The sequence below is a fragment of the Saimiri boliviensis genome, chromosome 5, assembly GCF_048565385.1.
Source record: "Saimiri boliviensis isolate mSaiBol1 chromosome 5, mSaiBol1.pri, whole genome shotgun sequence".
Classification (NCBI taxonomy): Eukaryota; Metazoa; Chordata; class Mammalia; order Primates; family Cebidae; genus Saimiri; species Saimiri boliviensis.
The window spans coordinates 103,529,791-103,547,632 of NC_133453.1; the positions used below are offsets into that span (position 1 = coordinate 103,529,791).

Genomic DNA, 17,842 nt, shown 5'->3' on the forward strand with positions numbered 1-17,842 from the left:
GCTACAGTAAGCCATGATAGTGTCACTGCATTCCAGCCTGGGTGACAGAGTAAGACACTACCACAAAAAAAAAAAAAAAAAAAAAAAAAAAAAAAAAGCAACACCCGTGAAAAGAAGGGAAAACAATAATAAAAAGCGATGATGGTAAGGGAGAAGATAGGATGTAGCACACTCATTCACTGCTGCTAGACTATAAATAGAGATAAACTTTACTTTTAAGGCAATGTGTGTACAAAAAACCAACTTTTTCATAGTCTTTGGATCAATAATTCCATCTCCAGGGATCTACTCTAAAGAAATAATGCAAAATTGGGGTATTAGTTGCAAATATTTAATAGCACTATGCATAGTAATGAAGAATTTAAAACTGCCTACTAAACCTCATGGGACTTACATTGTAAGACTAATGGGGCTTATTAAAGTACTACTGGCCAGGCGCAGTGGCTCACACCTGTAATTCCAGCACTTTGGGAGGCCAAGGCGGGTGGATCACAAAGTCAGGAGTTTGAGACCAGCCTGGCCAGCACGATAAAACTTTGTCTCTACTAAAAATACAAAAATTAGCTGGGTGTGATGGAGCATGCCTATGGTCGCAGGTACTTGGGAGGCTGAGACAGGAGAATCACTTGAACTCGGGAGGTGGAGGTTACAGTGAGTTGAGATCGCACCACTACACTCCAGCCTGGGCGACAGAGCAAGACTCCATCTCAAAACAAAAAAAAGTGCTATTATGACCCTCTGATATTTGTTGAAGGAAATAAATTTTAAATTCCACTAAAATGACACTTACTTAGTAGATTGCTTATGAATTTATATTTAAGTGGAAAAGCCAGATAAAAAAATTATATGATGAAACTATTTTTTAAATACTTAGGAGAAAGACAAAGAAAATATGATTTCTGTTTTAATAGTGTTTGCTTTTTGGTTGTCAGGTTATATTTTAAAATGTTGCTTTTCAAAAATACGTTTCTGTATTTTCATATGTTCTAAGAAGAGTAAATCCCCCTTTGTGATTTTCTAGGAAGGAGGAGGAATTTGCCAGATAATGGTAGAATTTTTGAAATACAGGGAAGGATAAGCAGTGAAATTGACAACAGCCTGAAGCAAAGTGAACCCATCTGCCATTGACAACCAGGATCATCTGAAATTTGGCACCCAACTTTTGCCAGGAGAAGATAGAAAATGTTTTAGAAAGTATTAACAAGGGCAGAATGGAGTAGGGAGCAAGGGGGATGGTTAATGGGTATAAAAAAAAAATAGCCAGAAAGAATGAATAACCAACCCAATGAGAGAACAAAAAGAGAAAAAAGGAAAAGAAAGAATGAATGAGACCTAGTATTCGATAGCACAACAGGGTGGCTATAGTCAGTAGTATTTAATTGTACATTTAAAAATAACTAAAAGAGTTTAGTTGAATCGTTTGTATCACAAAGGATAAATGCTTGATGTAAGGAATACCCCATTTACCTTGATGTAATTTTTATACACTGCATACCTATTTCAAAATGTTTCCTGTAACCCATAAATATATATACCTATGTACCCATAAAAGTTAAAAATTAAAAAACAATTTTTAAGTATGAACTGCTGAATAAAAGTAAGGTATAACAACTAAGTTATTATGATCAAATACCTAAAATATTTTTAATGATTGTGTAAATGGAGGGGTTTACTTCTGTTATTTTTTTTATTTTTGAGACACGGTCTCACTCAGTTGCCCAGGCTGGAGTGCAATGGCACAATCACGGCTCACTGCAGCCTCAACCTCCTTTGGCTCAAATGATCATTGCACCTCAGCCTCCTGAGTAGCTGGGACTACAAGGCATGTGCCACCATGCCTGGCTAATTTTTGTATTTTTTTGTAGAGATGGGGTTTCACCATGTTGTCCAGACTGGCCTCAAGCAATCCACCCATCTTGGCTTCCCAAAATGCTGGGATTACATGTGTGACCCACCAGGCCTGGCCAAGTTTTATTTTTATTTCCTTTTTCTTTTTTCATTTCGTCTTTTCTTTCTCTTTCTTCCTTTCCTGCCTTTCCTCTCTTTCTCTCTTTTGACAGAGTATCACTCTGTCACTCAGGCTGGAATGCAGTGGCATGATCCTAGGTCACCATAGCCTTGACCTCCCAGGTTCAAGCCATCCTTCTGCCTCGGCCTTCCAAGTAGCTGAGACAACAGGTGTGTGCCATCATGTCCCGCTAATTTTTTTATTTTTAGTAGAGACAGAGTTTCTCCATGTTGCTCAGGCTGGTCTCGAACTCCTGAGTTCAAGTGATCCACCTGCCTCAGCCTCCCAAAGTGCTGGAATTACAGGAGTTAGCCACTGTGCCTGGCCAATTTGTATTATTTGCTATGACAATTAAAATGAACAAAGAGAGAAAAGCAAGAAACTTCCAAGTTCTCTTGGGAATTATTAAATGAGCTATCAGAGAATTTTTGTGACTTGTCACTTCTCTGACGTTTCAGATGGCAGGCTTATGTATTTAGGGCAAAGACTTCTTATCCAACAGTCCCCTTAAATAGGTCATCCACCTAGATTATAGAAGCCAGACAGCTAGTTGTAACATTAGGGTTGTGATGGGATGTATTAACTGCTACTTGGGTCTTTCGTGGTTCTCGAAATTTAAAAGTCCAAAACCACCAGCCATTATGTCTAATGAAGGAACCTATCAAAAACAATGAATTATACTAAGAAAACATTTCTTCTTTAAAATGTTTGGAGTACTTTTTGTAAATCAAGTTGGTTTTAAGCTATAATGATTATTTTCTAGAGAGTAAAAAGGAAGTTTAAGAGGTTGTTCACCATGATTTAGATGAGAAAGCCTTCATAGGGAAGACTTTAATCAGCTTTGCTGCCTCCTTTCAGTCTATCTGTAGCTTCCACAAGGGGCAGGGATTTCCATTCTCACCATTTGTAAATGATGCCCCAGGGAGGCATTAAGGAAAAGATCACGTTCCTTTGGGGTTGCTTACTGTGACTGTGGCCGAAGGATTCTTTCCAGTCACCCACCCAGATGGAATTTGTGGCAGCTTAGCAGCCTGGGTGCTGAGATGATAAAGTATAAAATACTGAATTTCTATGTGTCGATGTGATTTCAGCTTTGCTCTTCATTTTTGATTATGCAGTTAATCACATCCACGACTGTCTGAGCCTAGTGCTCTAGGGGCAGATACTTTCCTATTATTTTAGTCCTAAATACTTTATCCAATTTAAAAGGAATCCATGGTGTGAATTTTAGCCCAGAAGAATCAACATTCAGTCTGACAACAAACTGGAACATCAAATAACTAATAACTGAGTTTTGAATTTTATGATATTGCAGGCGTTCGACCAAGATGATGACTTTAATCATTCTACACTGGTTAGCGAAGAAGAAGACCCCAGTGGTGGTAGACAGGACTGGCAACCCAGGACAGAAGGTATCGGGCTTCACTTCTTCATGTGTTTACAAGATAACATTATCATACGGGTGCCCCTCCAATTTCAGAAGTGCTCATTGTAGAAGTTTGAACAACACACACTGGGGCCTATCAGAGGGTAGAGGGTGGGAGGAAAAATAACTAATGGGTACTAGGCTTAATACCTGGGTGATTAAATAATCTGTGCAACAAACCCCATGACATATGTTTACCTATGGAACAAACCTACATTTGTACCCCTAAGCTTAATTCCTGCAAGAAAAGTTAAAAAAAAAAAAAGTTTGAAAACACAGAAAAAGCCGGGCGCGGTGGCTCAAGCCTGTAATCCCAGCACTTTGGGAGGCCGAGGCGGGTGGATCACGAGGTCGAGAGATCGAGACCATCCTGGTCAACATGGTGAAACCCCGTCTCTACTAAAAATACAAAAAATTAGCTGGGCATGGTGGCGTGTGCCTGTAATCCCAGCTACTCAGGAGGCTGAGGCAGGAGAACTGCCTGAACCCAGGAGGCGGAGGTTGCAGTGAGCCGAGATCGCGCCATTGCACTCCAGCCTGGGTAACAAGAGCGAAACTCCGTCTCAAAAAAAAAAAAAAAAAAAAAAAAAAAAAAAAAAAAAAAAAAAGAAAAGAAAACACAGAAAAAGCCCAAAGGAGAAGAAAAACCACTCATAATACTACCTTTTGGTCTGTACCTGAATCAGTGGGTCTAGGCAATTTGCCCCGCCAGAATAGGCAATGCTCTCTGGCTCTTTTATTTCCACCTTACTCAAGCTCAGCCAAGTCATTCTCTGTCCCTTCTTTTTTGTCTGATAACGCCAGTTCCCCATTTCCTTCCTCTCAGAATCTTCCAGCAGCTCCAGTGATGGGCTTCCTTCCAGGGCCACACATGAATCCATCAGCTGTTGTCCCTTAGGGGAAGGTCGGGGAGTGAACAAGGCATGAAAGCCTCCCAAGTCTCGGTGTTTTATTTACAAAGTCATAAGTCTGGAATCTTCCAGAACACCACCCATTTTAAGCATGTTATCCTGTCACACCGTAAGCGTCCTTGCACTTAACAGACCACAAGGTTATTTGCAGATTCTCGGCTCAGAATACAGTTGCCACGGCTATACCATTTGTCCGTCTATTCATCCATAATCTTCTTAAAGTAAACGTTTATTTGAACTGCTGCAATTTCTTCTGGGCAATTTTCTGGATTGCATTTCTGACATGCCAGGGAAGCCGCTCTCTTGTACGCGCATTTCTCAGCCCTTCACAGCTTCCCGCAGGCTGCAGTTCTCCCCAGCAGCGTCTCCTCGCAGCGCTGGTGCGATGCTGCCCTCTCCTGGGCAACCGCCTGCCTTTCTCACGCCCACTGGGATTCTTCTTCCCTCCCCAGTCTGAGGGCAGAGAGTAATTTAGTAACCGTTAAAATTATGAACACCACTTTGGGAGGCCGAGGTGGTGGATCACGAAGTCAAGAGATCGAGACCATCCTGGCCAACATGGTGAAACCACGTCTCTACTAAAAATACAAAAATTTGCTTGGCGTGGTGGTGGGCACCTGTAGTCCCTGCTATTTGGGAGGCTGAGGCAGGAGAATCACTTGAACCCAGGAGGCAGAGGTTGCAGTGGACCGAGATCGCGCCACTGCACTCCAGCCTGGCGGCAGAGTGAGACTCCATATCAAAACAAAAATACCCAAAAATTATGAACGCCATTGCCTGGTGCGGTGACTCACGTCATCGTAATCCCAGCACTTGGGAGGCCAAGGGGACCAGATCACCTGAGGTCGGGAGTTCGAAACCAGCCTGACCAACATGGAGAAACCTCGTCTGTGCTAAAAATACAAAAATTAGCTGGGCGTGGTGGTGCGCACCTGTAATCCCAGCTACTTGGGAGGCTGAGGCAGGAGAATTGCTTGAACCCGGGAAGTGGAGGTTGCAGTGAGCCAAAACAGCCATTACACTCCAGCCTGGGCAACCAGAGTGAAACTTCGTCTCAAAAAAAAAAAAAAAGAAAAGAAAAAAAAAAGAAAAGAAAGAAAGAAAGACAATTATAAACAGCGTTAAGCCTGAAAGAGCTAATGAAAGAAACCCCGAAACCCTTCAGAACGGTCCTTGCAGTACTCCGTTGTCATAGACTTCAAAGCCAAGCTCTCAGAAGGCTAATGGTGTCCCAAGCGCCTTCCAGGAGGTTAAATATTTCCTTTATTCTGCTCAATCTGGAGATAACTCAGCATTTGAGATGTGAGCCATTCTTTTAAACTTGATTTGCAATATTTTCAGTTTTTTGTTTTTTCTTACAGGGGTTTCACTCTGGTCGCCTGGGCTGGAGTGCAATGGCGTGTTCTCAGCTCACCGAAACCTCCGTCTCCCGAGTTCAAGCAGTTCTCCTGCCTCAGCCTCCTGAGTAGGTGGGATTACTGGCGCCCGCCACCACGCCCGGCTTTTTTTTTTTTTTTTTTTGTATTATTAGTAGAGAAGGGGTTTCACCACGTTGGTTGGGCTGGTCTCTAACTCCTGACCTCAGGTGATCTGCCTGCCACGGCCTCCCAAACTGCTGGGATTACAGGTATAAGCCACCGTGCCTGGTCTATTTTCAGTGTTTACATGAGAGCCATAACACTTATAAGGCATCTCCACTAAGTTCTTTCAGTTTTAAGCTTTAAATAACTTGAGTTACAAATTTGGAAGAAGCAATTCTCTTTCTAATAAAATTTCATCTCACAGTTGATAGAGATTTCAGTTGAGCTAGCTACTCTTTCCAGTCACAAATTCTGAAATAAAAGTGCTATGAATATTATTATGCATTGTATTCATTTTAAATATTGGTTTAAATATGTTTAAATGAGCCAGGCACTGTGGCTCGCTCCTGTCCCAGCACTTTGGGAGGCCGAGGCAGGCAGATCACCTGAGGTCAGGAGTTCAAGACCAGCCTGACGAACATGGTAAAACCCTGTCTCTACTAAAAATACAAAATTAGCCGGGCATAGTGGCACACACCTGTCATCCCAGCTACATGGGGAATCGCTTGAACCTGGGAGGTGGAGGTTGCAGTGAATCGAGATCACACCATTGCACTCCAGCCTGGGTGACAGAGTGAGACTGTGTCTCAAAAAACAAATAAACAAACAAACAACCCCACTATTTTCCCAAAACATAACAGACATGAATCTTTTTTTCTAAATTTATTTTGATATTTTGAAACGTCTGACATATTTATGTATACACAAGATCTTTACAATCTACCCCTCCTTCAGTGGTTATATTAAGAGATTGCCATATGTCTCAAAAGCAAACTGCTGCAATTTGAAACACAAATTTCCATAAGATTTGGAATGATCTTTCATAATTATCCTAATCATCAAACATATCAGGATTACTACTTTCTCCCGTACTCACATAAGAAAAATATTTGTTTAAAATTAACAGACACAAATATTACAGACTAGAAGTTGAGCCTATAAATTCACATTTTTCATGAGTGAACAAGAAAACCTATTCCCTAAAATTAATGGGCTTAAAAAACTTTTACTACAGTATACATTCATCAAGATTTGTAGTTGCAGGTATACAAGAATCTAGTCTTGGTTGGGTTTAAAAGAAAGAGAATTTTGAAAGGTATTAGGAAGTTCATATACCATTGAACAACCAGAGGAGAGGAACTTTCTTAGTCTACCCATGCTGCCAAAACAAAATAACATAGACTGAGGGGTCTTAAATAGCAGCCATTTATTTTCTCACAGTTCTTTTTTTTTTTTTTTTTTTTGAGACGGAGTTTCGCTCTTGTTGCCCAGGCTGGAGTGCAATGGCACGATCTCGGCTCACCGCAACCTCCGCCTCCTGGGTTCAGGCAATTCTCCTGCCTCAGCCTCCTGAGTAGCTGGGATTACAGGCATGCACCACCACGCCCAGCTAATTTTTTTTTTGTAATTTTAGTAGAGACGGGGTTTCACCATGTTGACCAGGATGGTCTCGATCTCTCGACCTCGTGATCCACCCGCCTCAGCCTCCCAAAGTGCTGGGATTACAGGCTTGAGCCACTGCGCCCGGCCGAAGTTTTTATTTTAATAATGGCTTTGACACTAACAACAAATTAATGATCATTTTCTGACTGGTTATGAATGTCATTTTCAACTCTTCTGTAAAGAAAATATATTTGTGGGGCCGGGAGCAGTGGCTCATGCCTGTAATCCCAGCACTTTGGGAGGTCAAAGTGGGTGGATCACAAGGTCAAGAGATCAAGACCATCCTGGTCAACATGGTGAAACTCCGTCTCTACTAAAAATACAAAAAATTAGCTGGGCATGGTGGCACGTGCCTGTAATCCCAGCTACTCAGGAGGCTGAGGCAGGAGAATTGCCTGAACCCAGGAGGCGGAGGCTGCGGTGAGCCGAGATCGCGCCATTGCACTCCAGCCTGGGTAACAAGAGCAAAACTCCGTCTCAAAAAAAAAAAAAAAAAAAAAAAAAGAAAGAAAATATATTTGTGACTATGATGAAATGCTGCCTTCTAATTTCTCTCTATGTTAATATTTTCTGATCGGGTTAATTTACACTCATTATGTGAAAAGTGCACTCAGCTAAGAGCAAGTGTTTTGTTTTTACCTGTGATAACACATCCTCTTCCCTGGCCTACTGGATAGCTTGAGAGGTCTTATCCACAGCTCCCTTAGTGACTCACAGTATTCAAGAGACAGAACAAAGAGAACATCTGTAGGTTTCTAGAGGATTTCACAATCAGTACATTCTGTAATCTTTTTTTTTTTTTTCCCTTTCAGACTAACAATTAGGATGGTGGCTATTAGCTCTTAACAATATCTAAAGAGGCAGGTATTTTTTTACATGTGCTTATTATATCTTTGTTCCTTGGTTTGAAAAAGAAGTCAGCTGATGAACAGACCTTTAAACACATTAGATTTGTTCAATTTAATGGGGTTTATTAATTCTTAACAACTGCAAAGGTACAGTTGTTCTTAGATATGATTCATGTAAATACACCCGGTTTTCTAACTTCCACAGCAAAGAACTAAACGCATCTAGTCTTTGTGCCAGAACATTCTTTTCGCTGACAGTTTAGTTATTAGGAATGTATGCTGTATGTTTTTCTTACTCTGACATGTCAGCTAGGTTTTTGCACTCAAGGATAACTACAAAAATGTTATGAAAGATATCTATCTTCCTTTCAAGTAGGAGAATGACCTTGAGCATGTCATGCGAACCACAGCTATCAGTTTTTCATCTCTAAAATGAGAGGCTTGGATTAGATGACCTGTAAGTTCCTTCCAGCTCAATAATTCCAAGTCTCATTTTGTGCTACATAGTGTGGTGACAGGCTCTTTGAAAACTTAAAAAACAAGGGACTATTCCAAGTAAACTTCATTTTTAGACAAGTGTTCTTTGCTGTTGTACAGTATTAGAAAACATGCAATCAAGTTGTCTCATTTGAGAAACATTAAGAAAACCAAAGCTAGCTACATTTTTGTGGTAGCAGAAAATATAATATTCAATGACAATGATAGTAAACAGTATTATCATTTGCCTGATTTTAAACAAAACTTTTCCTTTTGGAATTTTTTACTGTTTGTTTTTTTTTTTTTTAAATGCACTCATCTCATTAAATGGCACAAGTATAAAAATTGAACAACAAAAATGCTCTCACTATGGTAGTTCCTTTGTATCACACAAATATATCCAAAGTCCTTTAAAATAATAAAAATCTACTAATTTAGATAATGGTGATAGATATTAAGCAACTTCCCCAAGGTCACTGAGGAAGTGGCAGAGAAGGGATGTCTGATTCACACCCTAACTTTATCGTCCCTGCGATACTCCTTCCCTGGCATTCAGTTAGTGGAGCTCAGCCAACCATTGCTCCTCCAGGCACATACAGATTGAGTGAATAAATGGCTCTGACAGATAAATGGATAGAAATGAATACCAGGACAAGCATTGTGTCCTCCTGGAAGGACACGCCTCTCTGCTCCCACAATGCCACTTGCTTCTATCACAGTGCTTAACTCACTGCATTCTTTATTTTCTCATCGGCTCTACTGGGGCTTCGGCTGCATCTTGTTTATTTCTGTATTTTCAGCACAAAGTGCTGGGCTTGTCATATGCTTAATAAAAGTTTGTTAAATGGAAAAAAGGACTGAATGAACACATCTTAAAGAACAGGCAATGATAGAGTACTTCACACTGGTTTTTTACATACATTTGCTTATTATGTTATATTGTGAGCAAATGTCTATTCTACAAGTTGGAACTTTCTGTCTTAAGGGTTATTCTGGGAATTATTTCATGGAATAAGACAGGAGATGACCAAAATTACCAATACAAGCAGACTTCTTTGGAGTTACATAAATTATCGCATTTAATCCTCCCGATAGTGCTGTGAGATAGGTTTCGTTACACTTTATAGAAGGTGGCCCTGTCTTCTCCATCCTGGAGACAACATAGTGCGTTATAAAACTTTATTTTACATCTTTAAAATATTATTAAATGGTTTTTTTGCTCTTTAAGTAAGCATTTATTTAAGATCTATCATATCCTGAACAGGAAAGATACAAAGATGGCTAAACCTCAGCTCCTGGTTAACGTCCATTTTGTAATCATTAATAAGAGGTTAGCCAAACAAATAAAGTATGTCTCCTGCTTTCCGCTGGAATTCATTACTTTCTTCCTTCTACTACTGTCATTTGTTTCTGTAGGTGTTGAGATCCCTGTGACTTTTCCAGAAGATGTCAGTCCTCCCCAAGAAATGAGCCAAGAAGACTTACAAGAAAACAAGTAAGGAATATTCTTTGAAGTCAGATTTGAAATGAAGTAAGAAGCAATGATACTCATGTGGCAACCTCAATTATTAGTAATTCAATCCATAATAATGCTTAAAAGTAGAGGTCACAATAAATAGTATGTGGCAGAGGCCAGATTGTAAACACTTTGGCTGTGTGGGCCATAGAGTTTCTGTTTCAATGATTCAACTCGGCAACTGTCATTTGAATGCAGCCACAGATTATTTATAAACAAATGAGTGTGACTGTGATTCAATTAAAGCTACAGAAAAAAGGCTGAAGGCCAGATTTGGCCCCCGGGCGGTAGTTTGCTGACCCTGCTGTAAGGCAGAGCTACTTAGAATGTGGTTCTGTGATCCTCTTACCAGTCCAGGATGAGGTCAGCACAGGCTGTGAGGTTGACCATTTAAAAAGTTGCAGAGCAATTTGGCAAATAACTTATGTTCACTGAACGGGTAGTCAAAAAACATGAGCCTTAATTTCTTCATGTCTTTTACTTTTCTTCCGTTTTTATGGCAGTTCACTTATATTTTACAAACGTATCCATTCACAATGATTGGACAATTTCAATGCTGGTTCTTCATCAAAGACAGTTTGAGACACACAGGGCTAGTTGGTGTCTGTGGAGATAAAAGGATGTGTCTCCCATGTCTGCCCTTGGTCTCTGATTTCTCTGTGCAAGGAAATGGCATTTGGGAAAATGAGAATGGGCTGAAACTTCATCCTTCGTGGTGATGGTACAGAGGGCTGAGAGGCTGGGAGGAGTTAGGGGTGGAGATGTCCTACCCTTTCAGGATTCAGCCTTTCCATTCAGCAGCATCATTTGGAAACAGTTCCTAGTGATATCAGGCTGGACTGAGGACTGGAGATTCAGAAAATGTGGCAACTGAGTTTTAAATCAAACATTTCCTTCCCCCTTTAGTCAGATAACCTCATTTTGTCAAGAATGGGCACAAGCACGTGCAGTTTCTCATCCAAGTGAAATCGAGACGGTGGACCCCAGGACAAAGACACCGACCATGCAGTCCTTACTTTTGCACAAAGAGGAGCTCTGCAATGTGAATTTGGGCTTTTTGCCACCAAGATCTTGTTTAGAACCAAACATTTCCATGTCTGTAACCAGAGAAGATGCTCCTTATTTTCTGAAAGAGCAGCAAAGAAAATCTGAAGGTAAGTTGAACATTGAATTCCACAATGAGTGCTTTGGGCGAACAAATATTTATGTATTGTTCTAAATGCTGGCGATTTAGCAGTACACATATCAGACAATATAACCCCAGTCCTTGTGTAATTTACATTCCTGGGGACCATAGGGTGCCGGACAGAAAATAAACTAGTCAACAAGTAAAATGAAGGATGGCGTAACATTCCACCAGAAAGAACACTGTATGTACAAGTGTTTACATATTTGTTCAAGGAATGGAAGGCAAACATTTTGAGAATGTCTTGTTTAGATTATTTCATTGCTTATTTCTTTAAACATTTCAGACACTATTATTTTATAAACTATATTTGATAATTTCAATATCAATATCCTACTGATCTGCACTGCTATTGTACTATGGCACTCTTTTTCTTGAGTGATTGAAAATCTTCCTTGTGAGCTTGTATTTGGTTGATGTTTATCTGTGGGAATCTTGGGGGCCCACGCTGTGGATGCTTTTGACCAGAAGTGTTGAGTTTACTTCTACCAGGTCCCAGGGTCATTACGGCCTTGGGTCTACTTCAGCCTTATTCCTGGATCCCCAAGTTAATGTGCCAGTCTAAGAGCCAACATCCAACTATATTGAGCTCAAGACTCATTTGCTAGATAGCAGCACTGATGCCAGCATTTCCCCTTAAGGCAACATTGTCTTTGGTATTTGCTTACCACTGTCCTCAACCAACTAGCCTAAACCACCAGGAACAAACTTATAGTCCAACAAGTTGCATTCATTGATTTATCACAATGAGAGAGACTGCCTGCCAGTGGAACTGTGAGGGATCTTACCAAAGGAAAAAACCAGAATAATTATTATGGGATTTTAAGAGAAGGGTACATTTTAAGTGAAATTTAAATGAAGCAGTGCTTAAATATTTTAAAAACTTTATCATGCTAATATGTGTGTGCCATAAAATTGACCATTTTAACCATTTTCAAGTGTACAGTTCAGTGGCATTAAAGTACATTCATTGTTCTGTAACTATGACAACTATTCATCCCCAGAACATTTTCTTCTTGCAAAACTGAAACTCTGTGCCCACGAAACAGTAACTCTCTATTTCCCACTCCCACAAAGCCTCTGGAAACCACTATTCTATTTTCTAACTCAATATAAATTTGACCATTCTAGGTCATTTATATAAATGGAATCATGCAATATTTGTCCTGTGTCTGGTTTGTTTCATTTGGTATAAGGTTGAAGCAGTGTTTTAATGGGCTGATGGAAAGGAGTTAATATGAAATCTGGACTGTGAAGTGGACCTAGACTCTTGTTCCTTGAAATCTACAAAGTTAGCTCCAAAATCTCAATAGCTTTTTTTTTTTTAAAGATAAAGTCTGGCTGTGTTGCCCAGGCTGGAGTGCAGTGGCATGACCTTGGCACACTGCAACCTCTGCCTCCTGGGCTCAAGCGATCCTCCCATCTCAGCCTCTTGGGTAGCTGAGACTACAGGTGCATGCCACCATGTCTGCACCATGTTGGCCAGGCTGGTATCGAACTCCTGGGCTAAAGTGATCCTCCCACCTTGGCCTCCCAAAGTACTGGGATTACAGGCATGAGCCACCATGTTCAACTTCAACAGCCTCTTTCAGCCTCTTATCTTGCCACTCTGTCTCAGCAGTATGATAAACTTTAGCACACTAAATGCCCTCTAGTCCCTAAACATGCATGTGAATATTTGCACATACTGTTCTTTCTGCTGGAGTCATTCTTCAGGGTTTGTCTTAGAAACCCCTTCCTCTGGAAAGTATTCCTGAACTTCCTCAGACTGGATGCGTTGGCATTTCTTTGTTCCCCCATAGGATCCTGACCTTACCTACAACATAGCACTAATCATGCATAATTGTCACTATTTGTTTACACGCTCATCTTCACCAGATTACAAACACAAGAATCATTGAACCTCCAAGCACCTGGCATCATACTTGGCACATAACCATTATAAACATACTTTGAATTAATAATAACGATAATCAGGTTCAGGGCAGCATGTTGGGAAGCTGAGGCAAGTGGGTCACTTCAAGTCTCAGAAAGAAAGAGAGTGTGTGAGAGAGAGAGAGAAAGAAAGAAAGAAAAGAAAAAAGAGAAAGAGAGAAAGAAAGAAAAAGGAAGGAAGGAAAGAAAGAAAGAAAGAAAAACAGAAAGAAAGAAAGAAGGAAGGAAGGAAGAAAGAGTACTAGCTGTGAACAGGCGCACACCTGTAACCCCAGCACTTTGGGAAGCTGAGGCAGTAGCACTGCTTGAGGCCAGGAGTTCGAGACCAGCCTGGGCAACATAGTCACACTTTACTTCTAAAGAAACTTACGTATATAAAAATATTTTTTTAATTTATATTTTTTATTTTTATAAATTGAGATGGGGTTTCTCCATGTTGGCCAGGCTGGTCTCGAACTCCTGACCTCAGGTGATCTGCCCACCTCGGCCTCCCAAAGTGCTGGGATTACAGGCGTGAGCCACCATGACTGGCCAAAAACAAATTTTAAAAATTAGGTGGCTGTGGTGGTGCTTACCTATAGGCTCAGCTACTCAGGAGTCTGAGGTGGGAGGATTGCTTAATCCCAGAAGGCTGAGGCTGCACTGGATGATGACTAGGTTACTGCATTCCAGCCTGGGTGATACAGTGAACCTCATCTCTAAAAAAAAAAAAAAAGTACAAACAGTGTGACTGTTTCTTCTAGTGTGAACTTGCATATTGCTAAATATCATGTTTAGAGTGATATATACTGATTGCTCAGCGTGGGCTTTATCTATCAAGATTTAATACTTTTACTTGTCTTACATACAAGCAACGGCCAATTTTCCCAATCTTTGTGTTTATTATCTCCGTTATTATGACTAGGTAAAATATTTGTGGCTGAGCTCCCTAGTGTGTTGATTGCATTTCCCTTCCTTTTAGACATTGTATTTATCTCAGCGTTAGTAATAACCACTTCATTTCTTCATTTGCTTACTTTTTGTATATCTGTCACTAATTCATCCCATCCTGTGTATTGTGCCTGTAAAACAAATCTCAATACAGGCGATTAGGTCTCAGGCAATCAGCTGGTTCTGTTTGTTTTGGAGACATTGCTCCTGGACCCTCCTGCCCTCCAGTTTTACTCCATGCCACCTGCTTTCTGGATCTACTGCCCAGCCGCCCGTCTGAGATTCCCTTTGTGTCCTCCTGGGAATTCCCTTGCCTCCTTGCTGTGTTGAATCCCTGTGTACTAGATATGTGGCTTCTTAATTTTCCTTGCCTTGCCTTTTTTTTTTTTTGAGACAGAGTCTGACTCTGTCACCCAGGCTGGAGTGCAGTGGCACGATCTCAGTTCACTGCAACCTCCATCTTCTGGGCTGAAGCCATTCCTCTTCAGCCTCCTGAGTAGCTGGGACTACAGGCATGTGCCACCAGGCCCAGCTACTTAAAATATATATATATGTATTTTTGTAGCAATGAGGTCTTACTATATTGTTATATATTGCTCAGGCTGGTCTTGAACTCCTGAGCTCAAGTGACCCGCCCATCATAGCCTCCCAAAGTGTTGGGATTACAGGCTTTAACCACCTTGCTTGCTTTCCTTGCTTTACTTAATCCTCATTTACTAGCACACATTTCCCAGCAGCTTCTTGAGAAAGGGTACATGGAGAATATCAATGATAGAGTTGGTGGTTTTTTTTTGGCTCTAAGTCTTCTGAGCTCTTTTCTTTCTTTCAATTTGATCTGTTCTCTTTATTTTCATATTGGAGCATTTCCTCACATATCAGTTGAATCTTGTCTATTTGTATCTACAAGGGTGTCACTAAAAAGTGCTGTATGTTTCAGTGAGCTTGTTGAATGAATGGGCCTCAAAGGAGTTGAACAGGTGAAGACCTGGACGATTGGTAGAAGGATTCCCAAGTGTCAGCTTGTGTAGATCAATGGATCTTTTCTCTCTGCTAGTTTTCCCCAGAGAGATAATCCAAGCGTCTGCCTGCAGGTTATGAGACTAGTTCTTGGCACTGAATGGGGTTCATATTTCAGTGTGTAGACTTTTCCTTAATCCTCATGTTTTCACTCCAGCACCCCATTTCTGCTCCCAGCCGTACCCAGCTCCTTAGTATCTTTGTTTCAAGCCCTCCAGGGAGTAAACTTCCAGCCATCTACCAGGAAAGAAGAGTAACTCCTCCTAGTGGACAGGGCAGGGAATCTGGCACTTAATTCAGCACAGACTTCTGAGCATCCTCTCATTTCAGGTTTGCCTGCATCCCTGTCTTCAGAGGTGTCTTCAGTCCATGTTCCTTTCCGAGATTCTTATTTCTGTTTGGGCTCTACCCTTGCAAGCATTGAGCAGAATAGAGAAAGTTGGCAACTCAATCAGTTATTATTTGTCCATATAGTTTTCTCTGTCCAAAATGTTGCTGATATTGCTCATCTGCCGTTTTATCATCTGGGTGTTTTTATTTTTGTCCTTATTTACATGTTTTAGAATTTCTCTACGGCCGTTTTGGAGAAAAGCTTGTACATTCAATCTTACATTTTTAATTGGAACTCTGTACTTATTTCATTTTAGTTATTTTTTTGGAGATAGGGCCTTGCTCTATTTCCCATGCTGGAGCACTGTGGTGCAAACATGGCTCACTGCAGCCTCAATATCCCAGGCTCATGTGATCCTCCCACCACAGCCTCCTGAGTAGCTGAGAGTACAGGTGTGTCCCACCATACCTGGCTACTTTTAACATTTTTTGTAGAGATGGGGTCTCGCTATGTTGCTCAGGCTGGTCTCTACGCATTTTAAAAAGGCTTTGACACATGTTATCAAATTACCTCCCAGAAATATCTTGCCTCTACATTCCCACCAGAAGTCTTTATCCCACATGATTCCTGACCAGTACTGGATAATACCTAACAAAATCTTTACAAGAATATTTGAAAGCGATTTTTAAAAAAAATTCAGGATGTTATCCATATGTACCCAACTATTAAGTTGTATTTCTGGATTAACTTCTATCATCTTTTCGACAGAAAACCTCAACCTCTAGAATGCAACCTCTGGGAGCAAAGAGCAAAGATTCCTCTTTGCTGCTCACAACTGTAAATTGCCATCTTCTGGGACAGTATCGGCCACTCAGTAGGCACTCAGTAAATAATTATTGAGTAAATGCATTGGGAATGAAGGGGGGCATGCCATTGCCAGCTGTAGTCAAGGGGAATGCCTGTGACCACTCCTGTTGAGGTCCTCCTCTTAGGTGACTTGCTTTTCACCTGGGATCGGCTTTTCGACTGTGTTAAATCTTAGAGAAGTCTTGTTCTCTCTGTGAGAAACTTCAGAATGACAGCCTATGGGTGAAACAGACCTACAGACATTTGTTTGACCCTCACAACACTGAAAAACAAGGGAGGGGAGGCCAGGCCTAGTGGCTCACACCTGGAATCCCAGTACTTTGGGAAGCCAAAGCAGGAGAATTGTTTGAGCCAGGGAGCTTGAGACCAGCCTAGGCAATATAGTAAGACCCTGTGTATATGGAAGATGAGAAACATAAAAATTTTAAATAAGTAAATAAGCAAGGGTGGGGGAAGGAGATTTCACATAAAATCTACAGGTCTCTGGCTTCTCTTAGAGTATCTAGCAGTGCTGGATTATCCATCTAGATTGGATAACATCACCGAGAGCTGGGTCGTAATGCCCCTTTAGTTGGGCCATGTGATCTCAATTTACGGCTGTGCCTTGCTATCCCACTTCATTTAGTTCTTTGGCCTGTTTTGACTCTGGAGACACTGGACTGGAGCTTTTGGCTTCAGCTTTAGAAAGTCCAAACTATGCAGAAGTGGTGGTGCGTGGGGTTTTGGGGACCATTCTGTCTTTTTGGTAAGAAGAAAACAACTTCTAGGTTTTACACTACTTAGTAAGTGCCAGCTCACTACCTAGGTGAGACTTTCCCACAGTCCCTTTCAGAGTTTATGGCAGATCTAGTTTAAACAACTGTCGGGAGACACAGAAGAGTATTTTCACATTTCTGCACAGTTCAGGCTTTCTAAACAAAAAACACTAGGAAACTAGGTTTAAAGATGATTGAACGGCAAAAACGCCTCAGAAGTTAGTGTATATTGCTCCAGAGAGATTTAGAGCCTGATTTCCCCAAAAGCTGTTTGCTTACATTCCAGGGCAATAAAACATAAAGGCACCTTTCTCCTGGAAGCATTTGCTTACATTTCATAGTAAAGTTGTCTCTTTCTCTGGAGAGACACTAAAGCGCCACTTACCGAATACACGCGCTGAGCCTCCTCACTGCGGGGCTCCCTCCCGGGCCTCAGCTCCACCACCTGTGAGGCAAACGCGCAGCTCTCACCACGGTGCCCTGTGAGGAACCCGGATGTTCCGCGAGTGATAAATAATCTGCTCTCTGCTCCAAAGATCTCAGGTTTTCTGTCCGAATGGAGACCTAAATGTAAAAGCACAACCCTGTGAGTAGCGGTAGCCTGACATTTTG

The 17,842-nt window shown here is 41.1% G+C and overlaps 1 protein-coding gene and 1 long non-coding RNA gene across 6 annotated transcripts in view; one reads left to right on the forward strand and one right to left on the reverse strand.

Moving 5' to 3' along the window:
* MAP3K19 (mitogen-activated protein kinase kinase kinase 19) overlaps window positions 1–17,842 on the forward strand; it is a 75,904-nt gene that overhangs the window by 35,731 nt on the left and 22,331 nt on the right. For 4 of the 5 annotated variants that reach the window (XM_074399760.1, XM_039470208.2, XM_074399761.1 and 1 more), the window contains 3 exons: window positions 3,324–3,420; window positions 10,110–10,188; window positions 11,116–11,363. In XM_074399760.1, the coding sequence (XP_074255861.1) occupies window positions 3,324–3,420; window positions 10,110–10,188; window positions 11,116–11,363 (424 nt within the window). Of the gene's footprint in view, window positions 1–3,323; window positions 3,421–5,734; window positions 5,815–10,109; window positions 10,189–11,115; window positions 11,364–17,842 lie in introns of those variants that run through there. The other variant, XM_074399762.1, reaches the window with a different exon arrangement.
* The window catches only part of LOC141584621 (uncharacterized), a 106,689-nt gene continuing 102,740 nt past the window's right edge, over window positions 13,894–17,842 (reverse strand). Inside the window, exons 2-3 of the long non-coding RNA XR_012517780.1 lie at window positions 17,616–17,794; window positions 13,894–14,028 (exon numbers count right to left, since the gene is read on the reverse strand). This is a non-coding gene — a long non-coding RNA (uncharacterized LOC141584621). The remainder of the gene's footprint in view (window positions 14,029–17,615; window positions 17,795–17,842) is intronic.